Genomic DNA, 16,947 nt, shown 5'->3' with positions numbered 1-16,947 from the left:
AAACAATAACGATGGTGAAAGCTTAATGCGTCCGCTCCTTTACGGGAAATCTTTACCGGTTACAAGCTATATCTGGATAAAGGCCAAGCTGCTTGATATATGAATGAGGCCATTCCTGTCTTTATTGCTTTCATGGTTTTAACAAAGCACAAATCGTACTGTAGGAGTGGTATGTTCGCGGACGTCTCTGACCTGAAAGTTTCGGAGATGTATCTTTAAACAAGGGAACGGGAACTAAAATCATATCGCACCCAATTGCACTCCAGGATTTGCCTAAGGCCTGGCATCTTGCTCGTCGAATCCCAAAACCCTTCCTGCTCATTGTGCTTTTGTTACTGTTGCTGTTGTCTGTATTGATAATGCAGCAGCTGCTGTATTAGGTAGCTGTCCCGCTTGCAGGCCAGGTTGGAAAATAGTGCTGCTGGCGGGCCCCGCTACAGAACTGAACCACGCAACCTAACCACCTCCACCTCCAGGCTGAAGCTCTGCGCCGCGCCCCTTCTACATAACACGTCCTTGCCTGTACTTGAAGCATCTCCCGGGCCTAGTAGGGTATCAGGGGCATTTCTGCCTTTCGAAGCTCTTGTTCGTACCCCGTCAGCTAACCGTCTTCCTATGCCTTACTAACGGACACACCAGAGTGAGTCGCGGGAGAGCGACTGGTAAAGAAACTAAAGAGGCGCCCCAACCCGTTTCTGAGGTGCAGTCAAAATGGAAGCTCTACTGCGCTGTAGGTCGTATCATCGTCGTAAAAGGACAAGAGCTGGGTTCACACATGTGGATCCTTCGAATGCTACAGGCCTGGGCTCAGGCCTGTGGTTGACAGCATTAAAGGCTCAGGGAAACGTACGGATATGAGCTGGGCAGCGCGTGACTGCATCTAGCTGGGGCAGCTGCCACCGTGCAGTATTGGTAGAGGGCTCTTGCGTAACTAGGGTTTAGGATGTAATGCGTACGGCTTTCGGTCGCGTGCTTACGTGCCAAGATTTCTCATGAAAAAAAATATCGCGATTATGAAATGAAATGTACAGCGTGGTCTGCCCTGATTTTTCATATATCACGCGAAGGGTCTCAAACCTACGGTAATATCCGGAATGGGAGGAAGACGACGGTTTTTAGCCCAAATACGCTTAAAGATTGGAGTGTAACAAAAAACGTATCCCACGCACTGATGAGGTTAACTTCTTTGACCAAAATGTAACAAGATGAAAAGCACGTACTTTATTAATGCGCTTTTCAAGAGCTCGATTGGACGTCCTAATTATTGCTGATGCTGATAAAAAACGCAATTCGTTTGGTTGTAAAGTAAAAACGCTGGAGCTTCATGCGAGCTGCGAGGACCCTCCCGCATGTTCCACGTGCGCCGTGCACGTGACAGCTTTCGCGTTCCGACGCGGCCTTCGGCAACGGCAAACACTACGGCCTGGCGCGTTCAACTTGCTATTTCATATTCTATCAGTGACAATGCGACTATTGCAAAATGTTTGAACAGTTACTTGTTCATTTACATCGTCCCGCATCGAATCCCTGAAATGCCCTGCATCCGCTTTCCAGCAAGATATATTAAGTTAGAGAACACCATTTCCCCTACGGCCGCCACAGTCGTTAATCTATCAGGTCACATAAAAAGGGTTTGTTGAAGGGCGCTTGCCGGGACGCAGTCTCGCCTGCAGGCCCAGCTGGGATGATGCCGGTGTGTAAGAGGTAAGCACTGATGCAGTACGTCGTCACGTAAAACAAGCTGTGGTTCTTGCAAGATTGGGAGTCTTGGATTCCACCCACCAACCTTCCATTTCATAATAGCTATAGTCCGGCGACTTGTCTGGAGAAGGGTCGAGGTGCCAGTTTTGGAAGTGCGAAATCTTCGCCATCAGTTTGGAGGATAACTATATCTCCTAAATCAGCTTTATTCAATATTTCCTCATTGTTTGGGGCTTTTTCAAATAATAAGGATCAAACCGTAATCCGCAAATACTTCCTAGGAGCTACCTGATGCAGCTTTTCGCGTTACCTTTCTTCGTATCATGCATACCGTAGTGCTACTTATAGTTCGTGATTGCTTTGTTCGGGGAGGGGTCGAAAAACTTTCTGAAGTTTGTACGTGCTCTTTGAATTTCGGGGAAGGCCGGTCCAGATTTTGCGGGCATGATACAAATTTCGGGGCCCCTTCCAACGTTTCGGGGCTTTTCAAACTGCAGCTTCCAGTCAGTCTCCCTCCACCGGGAACCCTTAGGCTCATGGTCTCTCACCATTTTCGCACTTTGGAAACGCCCTAGCAAATTCTGGACCGATCGTACAGTTCAGTACCAGTGGCAACGACCTAATAACCAACCGCATTGCGCTCGCGCCTAGCAACCTCCTCGTGCTCCATTCGCTCACGCTGGGCCTCGACAACAGCATCATCAAGCCTGGTGCAAATCCAGCTCGGTCGCTCACCGGAGCGTTTGGTGCTAGCGGTTTCATCCCGCATTGAAGCAGGGTTGCCTGTCTTGCACGTTTTCCAGCGTTGTTCATGTCCTACGCTTATGACTATATTCTATGTATTTAAGAGCTGATTTCCGCCTTGAAATCCTAGTTTTTGCAAAGTTTGATCGACCGGCTTCGGAGGGTACGATATTTCGGGGCTGCGGTCCCTGGGGATACCTTAGAAATTGTACGTGCTACATATTCGTGGTGCCTCCCGAATTATTGTAGCACGAACTATAAGTAGCACTACGGTATGGCTGTTTTGGTTGCGATCGGCGTTTTTAACCTTGTAACGTCGGTGAGTACAATGAAATGCAAACCCATCCCATTTTTAAGGACACAGAAGTATTGCATGCTCAATTCCTTAAAATGAAGCGCCTTCGCTCTATTTGATGCTTGAGTTGTCCGCCATGGTTTGGGTGACCAGCAGCCGCGGGTGCAAAGTCCATAAGTAGTGGTGTTTGTGTGTGTAGTTATGTGTGTGTATATGTGGTTGTTACAGTGGCTCTAGACTCACGAAGAGTAGAGCCAGCGAGCCAGCTGGCCGTGCACTGCACCCAGAGGGGTGCAAAGTGGTCCTAATCCTCTAATCCAGGGGGTGGGTACCGGTCAGCAATCCTCTAATCTTAACAGGGGTGGACCACTTCTAATCCCTAATCCAGAGTGGTGGTCTAATCCATATCCTAGGGTCGGGGTTCTAATCCTAATCCTGTGGCCGGGTCCCAATCCCAATCCGGGGGGGGGCCCAATCCTAATCCTACACTAGGGTCCTCATCCTAAACCTGCCCTCAACTTTGTATCCTAATCCTGCCCCTCTTTCCTAATCCTAATTTCTGCCTGACCGGTACCCGAACCCAATCCCTAATCTTTGCACCCCTCTGCTGCACCTTCTCATGATCAGCGGGGCAGCATGGACGACCAGTTGCAGCGCGGCAGCAGACACCCAAGGCTGTCAGCAGTGCGCGCACGACCACAACCTACGTTTTTTGGCACGCTCTAAAACGCTTATGTATACCCTTTTACATGTACACCCTTTTATTTTGGCGGTCCTGATTTTATATATATTTATATCCTGATAGTAAACCTGATAGGTTTACTATCAGGACCGCCAAAATAAAAGGGTGTACACGCAACTTGTTCTCAATTTTATATGGCCATGGGGGTCAGGGCTAAGAGAATGATAAGGTTTTATTCCTGGGAGGGTCCTGCCATCCTTCCCAAGGATCGACCGTACGGCAGCGGTTTTTCCGGCAATTGCACCCGGAGCAGCTTCAACCAGCAGCGGAACCAATCTTGTCGTAGGCAAACACTGTGGTCTACTTGTTATTGCAGCCATAGCTTAGCACACATCATCGCGCTAACGTGCTTCATGCAAGGCAGAGAAATCTCATCGGGTGCGCGCCTTCACGACCAACCTGCAACTGCTGGAGCTGCTGCCTGCTGGTGATGCTCCGACCTCTTCTGAATGGAGGTGTGGTGGCGCTGAGAAATAGTAGTACTAAACATCGGGATCTGGTCGTTGTAAGACTGTGTCGCCGTCGTCTTAAGTCGACGGATAATTTGTAATATATTTGTAATTACAGAGTGGGACGCTTCTTTGCCGCTTTATCACATTGTCAATTCTACGATTTATCACCTTATAGCACCATCCACCACTACCGCACTGTACTACGCCATACGAACTGACAAAAGGTTTTACAATCGCCCTCGGAATGTCAACGCGATGTACCCTCGCACTTAGTGGCTCTCGCTACTCACGAACGATCGGAACACATAGCTTAGGGTTTGTTGCTATACGGTCATCAGCTGCTGTGGGCTGCGTGCAGCCGTTGCTTCAGCAGCTGAAGCAACGGCATGGGAACCCTGATGGCATATGGTTGGATTCATTCCCGGGCCGGAATGAATGTCCAAATGCATGCACGTTCGTGGGGGTTGGGCATAGCTCCAAAACAAGCAATGTCCTATAGGAAAGGATTTCGACTCGTACAAGATTTTTTCACGGCTGATGCGCTGTTGAGTTCGAGGCAGTTCGGGACAGGGATGCTTAGGGTAATAGGGGCGTGAAGGTGTGGTGCTACTCTTCCCAATCTACGAAGCGGGAAAAAAAGTTGCGCGAACACCCTCTTATTAATAACCGTTGTTTGTCGTTCCATGACTCAGCTGAGGAAATCGAGACCATCGAGGTTACCGCGGTGACCCGGCCGCGGCCGGGTCAAGTACAATTACGAACAACTCGTCGGTTTCCAAATTTTCATATGTCATCGGTTTCGAAATTTTCGTAGGTCATCGGTTTCCAGATCTCGGCGGTTTCCAAGTCAAAATAATTTGGTCAGTTATGAAAATATATAGATATAGATAGGATGGCGCACTGCCGGAACAGGCCGGAATGCGGGGAAATAGCTCCGCCGCTTCCCTTTCATGACTCTTCTCCGTCCTTTACTCTCCCTTTCGTTTGGTTGATAAGAAGCTTTGGAAATGTCAAGTCAGCTCAAAATAATGCTTTCGGAAGGACAACTAACAGTAACCGGCTGAATCAGACATCATGACCTGCTGTACTTCAAAGCTCTCTGTCGGTGTTTATGAGCCTGAAAGTATGTGCGGTTGTTCGTTAAAACAGTAGGTGGAAGTGCGTGTGTGTGTAGTTGTTACAGAGGCCGGCCATGAAAAATAGGCAAGGGGTTTTCCAGGCAGCATGGGTCTAGTTTTATGTTAAGAGTCTAGTGCAGTGCACGGCCAGCTAGCCCTCTGGATCTTCGCGAGCCTGGAGCCCACTTTAACAACTACACACACAGCATTAGAGGTAAGTGTAGGGTCGAGCCGGTCAGAGCCGGGACATCAAACATGGGAGGGGCCGATCATCGGTGGTGGGGTTCAGGGAAGCTGTTCAGCTGTCCAAGATAGCACGCGGATGCTTTAGCGGCGACGTCCTTAACAGCGGATCCGCTACTGGATTGACTTTGGTTGATAGCTAAGTTTGTTGCTCTGGCGGCATCGCTGCCCGGGCGGTTGTTGTAGGTCATGGAAAATCACGATGTAAACAACAGCTGCCGAGGATAAGAAATTTCAACTTAATTTGCTCCTGTTGGCTGCTATCCTGTCAGAAGAAAAACAAGAAGGCATCCATCCGCGATCCGTGTGGATTTTTGTTGAAGGCGTTATCAGCTTTATCAGCTTCAGCTGCTGCGTCCTTAACATTACCAGCCACCAGGTAGTTTAGGAATGCAATTTGACATGCAACATGTTGCAAGCCCATCTTAGCTCACAGGAGGAGCAACTGCTGTGGCTCGAACAGGGGCGCCATTGACTTCATGGACGCATCTCGGATGACCTCCTGCTGGACAGTGACCGACACTCATTCATACAAAACCAGCGAATGGTTGGGTTTTACAAAACTCTTGGAGAATTAGCCGATGTAAAAGTTAGGGGATGGTGATAGCAGTACCAGGCAGTACTGGGACCTGCGGGTAAGGGGGTGCGTGGCGCCTTGCTGAGTGTAACAGCTCCCTTTTGATTGGCTAAAGCTCTACAACATGCTTATCTTGGTAAGCAACCCACTGAAAATCTGTTAGGGATTTTGTATCCTTCTTCATGTTTGTCAAGCAGTTCGTACTCGCGAGCTGACCAGGAACTAAGTTGACGCGCCGTTGATCCGCTAGATTTGGTTGGATGCTGGTGGTGAGTTGCCAAACACTCTGAAGTCGGATGGGGTGAATGGCTTAGGGTGCCCCTCTAGCAGGGGAGAGCAGGGAATTGCCTCGGGAAGGAGGCCACTGGTGAAGCTTAACCACCCTGTAACAACATCAACAAGTTCGTATCGACATGTGAAGTGGGCTCCTAAGATTCATATGAAGCTTAAGCAGAGATGATGCATACATAAGACTCGCACGGGGGGTTCGAGTGAAAAGTTTCATGAAGAAAATACAAGGACCTTTACGAAGTAGGGTCATTCCTTGAGCGTTTTAGCTTCTAGCCAACAGGCAAACAAAGAAAACGCAAGCAGATCGCTGTTCCTATGTATGTATGTATATCTGTGCGTATCGACGACCTGCCTGCCAGCTAGACATACGTGCCAGAAAACGGAGCGAAATTGCTGAGAGATACCGGCGACCGCGCGACGGTGTGTGTGGTGGGGTGGTGGGGTTGTGTGGTGGGGTGTATGGTGGGGTCTGGGGTGGTGTGTGTTGGTGTGTGTAGTATCCTGGGTATCACGGGATCTAGCCGGGATCCGCCGATCGGTTCTTTTCCTGCGATAAGACGTGATATAACAGTGTGGGGGGGCGTTTGGGTGTGTGTGTGTGTCCCGCTCTTGCACCGCCGCCTGAACCAAATTGGGAGCAGTGTACCACCTCATACACACCGCCGCGATTATGATTGTGAATGTTGACGAGCTTCTACTGCTGGATATCCAATGTACATCTTAACGGCATATAAGTACTATTTGCGAGCTGGAGCACCTAATTTTACAAATGCTGCCACTGCTTCTGCTACTGCAACTGCTAATAGTGCTAACGCCGCTGCTACTGCTACTGCTGATAGTACTAACGTCGCTGTAACTGCTACTGCAAAGGCCGCTGCCTGTGCCAACATTACAACGTTTTTCTGTCGCCAATTCATACCAATGCTAGATAAAGTGCCAACGCTGCCATCGCAATATGCATCATGTTGGCACCGCTACTGCTGCAATTGGCACTGCTGCTGCTACTGCTGCTGCTCCAACCAGGCATCAACTGCTGATCGCGAAGCCGATAGCTCTAGCCCGCGATCGTGCCGACCTGCCTGGTGCGACCAGCTGGTCGTACGAGCTGCGGAACTTCCGCCACCGCCGACACCGCCGCCACCGCCGCCGCCAGTGGGGCCGCCAGCGCCGCGACCGCTGACAGATGCCACCCAACATGCCGGTTCCGCCACGGCCTGCTGTCGCTGCTCGTCCAGCCATGTCGTACTTACCCCTCTACCGTCGCCGATGCCATCGGTGCCGCTGTTGGCCGTTGTGACGGTTGCGTCTAGGTAGGCATGTCGCTTATATGGGCCCTGCTGCTGCTGCTGCTGCTGCTGTAGCTGTAGCTGCTGCTGCTGCTGCCGGCTAAGGCTAGCAGCTTCCATCCCTTCCGGCGACGGTTCATCTGCCACTAGCTCCTCCAGCCATTGCATCTGTTGGGATCCTCGCCAGTACGACGATGATGACGACTGTCGTACAGAGCCAGCAGTCAGCCGTGATGACCCTTCATGCATGGCGCACATACAAAAGTATGCAGCACTGTGTTATTACGATATTCCGGGTCCATTAGCTGTCGTGTCATACGACTGTCGCATCGACAAAGCATATGTGCGTGCGGTAAAAACCTGACACTATAAAATGCCGTGACGTAGTCGTCCGGCTAGCAGGGTGGAGGGCACAGGTGGTTTATTATTAAACGGAGGAAAGCGGGGGGAACTGCAAAACCACGTAAAATCTGGGGGGAGCTCACAGGCGGTGAAGCGGTTTCTGAAGCCCTGTTGTCAAACAGCCCCAGTGGTGGCTCACTCGCCCATCGCACTTTGCGTCAAGAAAAAGAATCGCTATGGCGCTGCACGGCCAGTTTGACCTGACGGATGGTTTGGCTAGATCATGGGCCACCCACCCACCCTCACATCCTCCACGCACCTTCCGCCAAAAGCCCCGGTGCCATCTGAAACGCGGACAGCGGCGGCCTTCCTGTCGATGGTTTTACGGAGGGAGGGCGAGATGCTGGTAATGGTGACGGTGACGGTCCGCGGCTGACCTGCTGCTGCTGCTGCTGCTGATGTTGTTGTTGGTTGGACTGTCGTTGCTGGTGTACCAACTGTCGGTACGGCAGTTGTTGGTGCTGTTGTTGGTTGTACTGCGACAGTTGCTGCTTCAGTTGTAGCTGTTGTGGCGGTTGGTGTTGGGCACCAAGGAATAATGAGCGGGGCTGACGGGTGGCGAGCTGCGATTGCGTCGGTGGCGGCGGCGGCGGCGGCTGTGGCGGGGGCGGTGGCTGCAAGCCGGAGCCCCCATGTACGGCAGGTGAAACCTCGCGCAATGAGGGCCTTACGGGTGGTCGTAACGCCTGCTGGTGCTGGTGCTGGTGCTGGTGGTGCTCATGGAGCTGGTACTGCTGCTGCAGCTGCCGGTTGGTCATCGCTTGCGGTTGGTACGACATCGGACGACCGCTGTGATGCGGTGACGACATGTCGTACGGGTTGTACTGTAGGAATTGGGAACATGGTCTTGCCCCCGGCGTCGTCGACAAGGGGGTGGCCGTAGGGCGACCCCCTGATTCGTGACAACCCTGCTGAAACGACTGTGGCGGCGGCGGTGCCGGCATCGACTCCGTCGCTGCCGCCGTACGTGGACCTCCAAACGCGCCTTGGGTCACACGCGCCTTGCCGCCGCCGCCGCCGCCGCCAGCAACTGCACGTGGCGCCGGCCACCTGGCAGCGGACGGCGGCGACTTGTAGCTCCCGCCACCGCCACCGCCGACGCCGACGCCGACGGCAGCGTACCTGCCGTACGCGTCCAGCGTCTCTACCACCACCTCCGGCTCGTCCTCCGCGTCATGGCCACGGTTTGTGTACGGTGAGGATGATGTGTACGGGGCGCCGTACCGATTGCCGTACGCTGCACTGGAAGGGCTTTGGATGTCCAAAGATGTACGAGCAAGGGTTATGCAAGAAGCTAAGAACGCAGATTGGAGCTCGGAGTCTTCCTCGGTGTCGTACTCTTCACCGCCATCCTGGGCCTTACCCTCGTGCCCTTCCTCCCCCTCGCCTTCCCCCTCCCCTTCCCCCTCCCCTTCCTCGCAAACCCCAAGCTCCTCCTCTTCCTCATCCCCGCCACCGCCGCCGCCGCCGCCCGGGCGACTAGGCGACATGACCGGCCCTTGTACGAAATCATCATAATTGTCGTACTCGCAGTTGTCGTTCACGGAGAAACAGTGCTCCGAGGCTGGGGGAAGGCGAGGGAGGCCGGGGAAAGGACGGGGCGGGGCTTTGGGGTCTCAACAGATACGGAGTACGGAAGTCAGATGAGCTGCGTGAGATGCGGTCGAGATCGGGGTTCCAAAGAAACGGAATGCGGCGAACAAAAGCATTTTCTGTCCCAAAATTTCAAAATTCTGTTCAAACTCAAAATTTTCTGCATCACATTATTGTATATCGTGACTACATGGTAAAAAAGATATGTATTGCATGGTGACTGCTGCGCCAGCTGCTACTTTGTCAACTTCTTCTTTTCCAATTTATCTTTCCCTTTGTTGACCGCATTAAAACCGCATTAAAACCGAAGGGTTCGTTACGTTCTTAACAGCACCGCGCCTAGGGGTGCGCTTTTGTGCAGACGTAACTTTGTCATTAGGAGAAACTCTTACGAAAACACTTCATACGTCTGCCGACGTGCAAAAAACAATCCCTGTCTTGCAAAACGAATCTCGTTCCTATGGTCTTGCCGTACCATGTTGAGCCGATAAGTGCTGCTCCAAATAATCGTACATCTGCTCGTACATGTCGTCGTCGTACTCCGCTTCGGCGCCTCCGCGCTGTTGGCTGTCTGGGAGCCGATGTTGCTGCTGCTGCTGCCGTGGCGTTGGCGGGGCCCTCGAGGGTCTGCCGTATTCCCCGTACATACTGTACGTATTCCGCACATCCACCCGCGGCTCCGCCGCCGTACGGTAGTCAAGGTCGCCGCCGGCGCTGCTGCCGCCGCCGGGGACTGCGGCGGACCTCTGCGACGCGGCCAGGTAGCGGCTGGTGCCTTGACTGCCGTACGCGTCGTACTGCTGCCCAGCAGGACCTTGTCCGACTGATGCGACGGCGGCCACCTCTCCCAAGGATTTCCCCTCACCCCCGGCGCCGCCGCAGCTACTGCCGCCGTGCTCTAAGATGGGCTGTAGCCGGCGCCTGGTACGACAGGCCCCGGCGACGCCGCCGCGACCCGACGGCGGCGGCAGCCTGGCACCGCTGGCGCCGCCAGCGACACCGATTCGCGGCGACGCCGCCAAGGTCGATTGCCTGCATGCGCCACGAAGGCTCTGGCTCTCGGCCGACTGCTGCTGCTGCTGCTGCTGCTGCGGCGGCGGCGGCGGCGGCTGTCTCGGCGGCGGCGGCGGCCTCATCCGCTCACGATCTTGAGCACCTAACAGCGCCGGCGGAGGCTGACTGGAACCGGGTCCTGAGCGTTCGCCGCCGCCGCCGCCGCTGTTGACGCTCCGCCAGTCGGCGGCGGGTCCCGTCGCGGCGACGGCAGCCGCCGCCGCCGCTGTAGACGACGACGTCAGCAGTTGTCGCGCCGACCCCTCCCGAACCAGACCGACGCCATGCGGGGGCATTGATGTACGACGCTGATCCAGATCTGAGTTCAAATCCGGGTGAAGCACTTTCTGTTGCAGATGCTGCTGCTGCTGCTGATGATGATGATCATGTGGAGCTGGCGGCTGTTGCGGCGGCGTGGGCTGTTGCTGCTGCTGCTGCAGTTGTTGCTCTTTCTGGAACGCTCTTATGCGTGCGAGTGTGTCTGAGAAGAGTATGGCCTGCAACGGCCCTGCCTGGCGCCGAGATACACGCACACCTGGCCGAGAGTGGGGTGAAAGAGTGACGAGCGGCGAGTGGGACGAGAGTGGGACGAGAATGGGACAGAGAGTGCCAGCGTAAAAACACACTCGTACTCGTACTCGTACTCCTACTCGTACTCCTACTCGTACACGCACAGACATACCTGTCATCACAGCGCGCGCCTTGGCCCACTCCTTCGCCGCGAATTGCAACAGCTCATCACGTGACTCCAGTGCCGCCAGGTGCAACCGCAACATCCATTGCTCGTCCAACAACCGCTCATTCAATGCGGACACTGGGGGGGGAGCGGCGGCGGCGCCGCCGCCGGTAGGATCCCAGGATGCGGTAGTTGCGGCGGTTGGCGTGGCGGTTGGTGTGGCCGTTGAGGCGGCAGTTGGAATAGCAGTTGGATGACGAGACGAAGTTTCTAGCAGGGACGCGATCAGGCGTAGCCTGGGCGTGGGGGCACGAGTGGTGGGAAAGGGAGACCGGGATCTGGCTTCCGGGTTTGGTTTCGGAGCATTAAGGGTGCGGGGCGAGCACAGCAAGGGTTTTACACACACTGTGCGTGTCAATGCCGCCATCATTATCTCCGCCACCTGAAATATATATCAGCCTATCTTGGAGTTAACCGGTGCAACCGACACAACCCGTATAACAGACGCTGTAACCGACACAAACGGTGCAACCAGCATAACCGTTCGACAGGTACAAACTTAGGGCACTTAAACAGTTGACACAAACTTAAAGCAGACAGACAGACAGACAGACAGACAGACGGACAGACAGAAACACGTTGGCCATCAATCGCCAGCCAAGGCTGATCCACTTCGACATGGCCACCAAGTGGTGCGTGTGGGTGTGTGGTGTTTCTTTACCGTTAGTACCGTTAGAAACCCTGCTCCCAACTGATTCATTTCCCCCCTTTCCCCCCGTACGGAAATGCAACACCCCGCCTCACTCACCGAAAGCTGGTGTGTTCGCGCTGTACGGCCACCTCAGTCAGCTCGTCCTGGATCTGAAGAATAAAACGATCCAGCTCGTCCATAATGGCCTGCCGCCCCGTACTGCCGTTGCCGCCGCTGCCGCCCGCAACAGGGGCATCGGGACCGAATTCGCCGCTGCTGTCCTCGGCCTCAGGTGTATCCAGAGCCGCAGCCGCCACGGCGGCGGCGGCGGCGGCGGTGCCACCGGCCGTGGCGCCGTCGCCGCCGCCGTCGCCATCGCCGCCACCGTCGCCGCCGCCGCCGGCCCCTGCTGCCTCGCCTCCGGCGGTGACTTCCGCGCCGTCAACATTCGGCAACGCCGCCGCAGACTCCAGATCCGCTACCTGTTCCCCGCGCCGTCGTACACATGTCGTACCCTGCACAGCATTGTTTAGGACGTCGCCCGCCGCCGCTGCCGCCGCAGCCTCGCCAAGTGGCTGTTTGTGCTCCGGGGATGCCTGTGCTTGGTCCGGCGACTGACGTCCATCATGTACGACAGTCGAATTGTCCGGCGCAGTTAGGCGGTACAACTCAGACTGTTGCCAATTCGCCACGGCGCCGCCGCCACTGCGCGATCTAAAGGAACCGCTTGATGGCGGCGGTGGCGGCGGCGCCGCCGCCACCATTACCGCGGCGCTGGGCGACGTGCCATTTGAGCCCCGCAGCTCCTGCGGCGTACTTGCAATACAAACGTTGCCGCCGCCGCCACCGCTGCCGCACCTGTCGTACTCTGACGATGGAATGCCCGCGCCTGCAGGTTCCGCCGCTAAGAGACCAAGATGGCGAGCAACGCTGGCGGCGGCGCCGCCGTCGCTGCGGCCGGTGGACGAGGGTAACGGTTGTAGCAGCGGCGGCGGTGGCGGCGGCGGTGGCGGCGGTGACGATGGACGGCGCTGCATAGCGCCACCGTCGGGGCTTCGCTCCGGGCTTAGCGGGCTGGTCTGTGAGGTCGTTGACGGCGGCGGCAAGGCGGACGGCGGCGGCGGCGGCGGAGCGAAGCGGAGGGAATTGCCGATCAGTTCTGAATGTCCCGTCGTGGAGCACCGCCAGGCGGGCGGCCGCCATGGACAAGTTTCGGAGCCTTCCGCCGCCGCCGCCGCCGCCGCTCCGTCAGTCCGGAACCTAAATGGGCTACTGCCGGCGTCGCCAGGGGAGCCCGCTGCCCCGGCGGCGCCGCCGCCAGAGGCCTGGCCGGAGCTGCCGCCCCGCGGCGTGTACAACATCAAGGTCCCCGTGTGCTTCTCCGCACCCAACATAAAATCATTCGAAGCTCGTACGGCAGGCAGCAACTCCTGCCGTACATCCGCTGATCCTGAAAAGCTCCGTCGCAGCCTACCGTGGCTAGCGTCGCCACTGCCTATCCCTGCCGCCGCCGCCGCCGCCGCTGGCGGCGGCGGCGGCGGCGTCTGTAGACCCTGCTCTGTTGTCGTGGTGTCAGCTCTATTTCCTGTCGTGAATTGGGCTATGCGGCTGTCCGATATGGCGCTGCTGACGGCGAAGGTAGCGACGGCGGAAGGTACGGCTGATTCTGGCCAACCCGCTGAGAAGGCGGCCCCGCTCTCCAGGGAGGGCCTTTCCCCCGCCGCCGCTGACGGAGAGGAAGTCAGCTCCAGGGTGGTCAAATCGGCGAACGCGAACTCTGCACGACGGTCCGCAGTCCCGCCGTCCAAGCCAGGACGACGGAGCACCTCCGGCGGCGCCGACGATGACGACGGCGGCGCTGGACAAAAGCCGTCGCCAGCGCTACCCGCGCCACTGCCGCCGCTGCCGCCGCCATGGCCGGCGCTCGCACCCGTATTCCGCGTCGCTGCTGGACGAGCACAGGCGCTATCGTCGCTGGGAACTCTGCCCTCTGTACGGCGTGGATGATGATGCTGTGGCGCCCCCGCCGCCGCCGCCGCCGCTGCCGCCGTGGCGCTAAATTGCCGTTGGGGACGTAAGCCGGGAAAGTCAAAAGGTGAACTCTGAGAACCCACGGTTGCCAGGCCGGGGGCGCCGACAGAGCTCCGAAGGCCGCTACTGCCATCGCTCCGAAACCAACCGGAAGACCCGCCGCCGTAGCCACCGACGCCACCGCCATCGACGGCGGCAGCGGCGGCGGCGCTGCCGCCGCCTTCATGACCTCCACGGTCGCCGCCGCCGCTGTCGCGAAGCAACTTCAACGCTTCGGGTACGCGTACGGGAGCATGTCGCAGTGCCGTACGGACATCCTCCGGCAGCCGTACTGCTTCCTGCCTGACGCCGCCGACGGGGGCCTGCCGGTCGCCCGCCGGTCGTACACCCGAGGTTGCGCCGCCGCCACCACCGCCGCTGCCACAGCCACCGCTTGTGCACATCAACGACCCAAGGGACATCGCCGCCGTCGGAGCCGCCGCTTCGACGCTGCGCTCCGCACCTAGGATTGATTTTTGTGGTATGGCAGACCGTTGGGACCGTTGGGATCGTTGAGACCGTTGAGAATCAGCAGCAGCAGTAGCGAGACCTTCCAAAGGCTGCGGCGTCAGCGCCGCAGGTTCTGCAACAAGCTCGGGTTCATGAGCCGACACGCCCGGTTTCGGAGCCGTTGCCCCCGGCCGCCCCGCCGCCTGAAAATGACCTTCAGAAGGATCGCCGTCGACGGCAGCGCCGCCACCACTCCTGCCGTACACTGTAGTACCTAACGGAAGCGGCACCGGCGGCGGCGGCGTTATGGGCTGTTTGGCAGATGCCGGCGACTGCCGTACATTGCTCTCAAGCGGATAAAACTCCAGGGGTGTTTTCTGCTTTGGGCTGGATAAGGCCCTTTCAGGCTCTGCATCACCCTGATTAGCCTGCTGCTGCCTTTGCTGCTGGTGCTGCTTTTGGAGCTGCCCCAACAGTTGCGACTCTGGTTTTAGTTGGGGCGGTTGTAGCGATTTTTTCAGTGCGGTACTGGTTTCGGTGTGCTGTACGGAAGCCGCTGGGGCCAGCAAGTGTGGTGACGGCAGTGGCGGCGGCGGCGGCGGAATGGCTCCAGGGGCTGCCGGAGGCGGCTGTACGGCCCTCGGGGAACCCAGTGGTGGCTGCTGCAGCTGTAGTTGTTGCAGCTGTTGTTGCTGTGGTGGTGCTGTAGCAGTAATTGCTGCAGTGCCGGGTGGCTGTAGCTGCTCTTGCTGATGCTGCTGTATTTGCAGCTGTAGCTGTTGCTGCCGTCGCATGTGTGCCTCGGCCTCGGCCTCTGCGCGAGCCAAGAGCCCCGGCTCCAATTTGACTCGCCCTGGAAACGGGTTTGGTTTCGGGGCGAGGGCGCAGTTGTGAAAAGAGGAATGGAGCAAAAAACCAAAGCTTTGGGCGGAACAAGACAAGGCGGCAGGGGAGTAGAGTTAACTTGTCTCACATATGCACATACATATATATGAGTGTGTAGTGTATGTGTGTATGTGTATATACATATATACACACGCATATAGACACGGAGCAGGATGTAAGGTTTCAAGACTTAGGTACCCGAACGAAGACAACATGATTTCCCGAAATACTGCACATGCACGATATATGATATCCGAAACGCCGTACGTGTCGTACGAGGACCCATGCGAAATTTACGAGGCCGTTTCCAGGTAAGGTGAGGTGAGGTTTGATGCAACGATGTATGGTACCTTGCGCTTGTGAGGAGGCGGTAGGACACGAAGGTAGTGGCACGACCTGTCAACAAAGCGATATCAACAAAGCTCCTAATTGAACTGTGAAGAGCTGCGGAAAATGAAAAACGAAGCAAATTTAAATATTCCAACAAGAAAAGATAAAAGAGATATATTCAAGAGGTTGAAAAATGTTTCGGGCGCGGCTCGGCCGCGCAGCTATTGTCTTACAGTAAACGGGGTCGAACGCCATGGGCTCTGAATCGCTTTCGTGTTTCATCTCACATTTATCTAGCATCCGCCGTAGCAGTCCGCGCTTCTTGCCGACGCCGCTCTCGACGCTGGCGGCGTGATCTTGAGGAAGAGGCTGACGCGGCGCAGAAGGCGGCGGATACATCGAATCGCTGGCTTCGGCTTCAAGGTAACTGAGCTCCGGAGGAAAATGCGGGAAGGGAACAATGAAGTTTGGCGTCGATCCTATCGCCCTGGTTTCTTGCGTGTTGTTGCTGGCGTTCCTGGTGCTCCTGCCGATGGTGAAGCAGAGAGGTGTCCAGGCCAGAGTTTGTTTTTCGATGCGCTCCCAAAATTCAAAAACACGTCTCGGTGGCCGCGTTTGGGATTTGGAACGAACTGCATAAATTAGCAGTAACGACCTGATAGTATTCAGAGCTTCGTTGCGAAGCTGAATTTGGCTTTTTGCATGCTGCGAGGAAGCGCTGCTGCGACTAATACTGGAAGCCGTAATTACAGTGGATAGTGCTAGGGGTGTCGACTTACGTCACTGTTGTTCCGTTAAAATGTTAGTTGCTATCGAAGGCGGCGGGTTTGTGGTCACCAGCCCAACACGTAGCGGCAGGGACCCAGGCGTGCTGGCGATGGGCAATCCTGGAGGACTGGGACCCTATTAGGACCACAGGACGCACTTTATTTGTGCAACAGTGTTGCAGCCTGCAGGCCGCAGGTCCTTTCATTCGATCCATGACGTCAGCTGCTCGTTTGGTTTGGGTTTGCATGCAACCGGATGACAACGTTGAAAAGATAAAAGCCAAGGTCTAACGTTGTGGGTTGAATTAAGCTGAAAAATGCTTGCGCCTATCAAGGCTACAGCCTCTCGAAACCTGAACGACCGGCAAGGCCAAATAACATTCGCATCTGCAAAGCAAATGCTCATTCCCATGAAATGTATTCAGCGCATGGAAAAGCAAGACCAGAACGTACTATCGGAATTAGATTTTTTTGACACATGATGCATGATGTGTATAAGCTTTTCCAAGCAGTCCAAGGCACTTTTCACGTGAAACATCTCTTCCACGTGACCTTTGGAGCAGGCAGCCCAGCAGAGGAAA

General features: G+C 55.9%; 1 protein-coding gene across 1 annotated transcript; it reads right to left on the bottom strand.

Moving 5' to 3' along the window:
• Window positions 1-7,930: 7,930 nt before the first annotated feature.
• VOLCADRAFT_98020 (uncharacterized protein) lies at window positions 7,931-15,998 on the bottom strand (the record flags this gene model as incomplete). The annotated part of the gene is made up of 9 exons (XM_002956914.1): window positions 7,931-7,959; window positions 8,111-8,161; window positions 8,405-8,414; window positions 8,523-9,415; window positions 9,920-11,032; window positions 11,180-11,469; window positions 11,982-13,966; window positions 14,675-14,940; window positions 15,833-15,998. The coding sequence occupies 9 exons, from the start codon at window positions 15,996-15,998 to the stop codon at window positions 7,931-7,933; spliced, it is 4,803 nt and encodes a 1,600-aa protein (XP_002956960.1).
• Window positions 15,999-16,947: the final 949 nt, after the last annotated feature.

Source organism: Volvox carteri (assembly GCF_000143455.1).
Source record: "Volvox carteri f. nagariensis unplaced genomic scaffold VOLCAscaffold_67, whole genome shotgun sequence".
NCBI lineage: Eukaryota > Viridiplantae > Chlorophyta > Chlorophyceae > Chlamydomonadales > Volvocaceae > Volvox > Volvox carteri.
The sequence above is the reverse complement of the archived record's forward strand: the minus strand, read 5'-3'. Positions and strand labels throughout refer to the sequence as shown.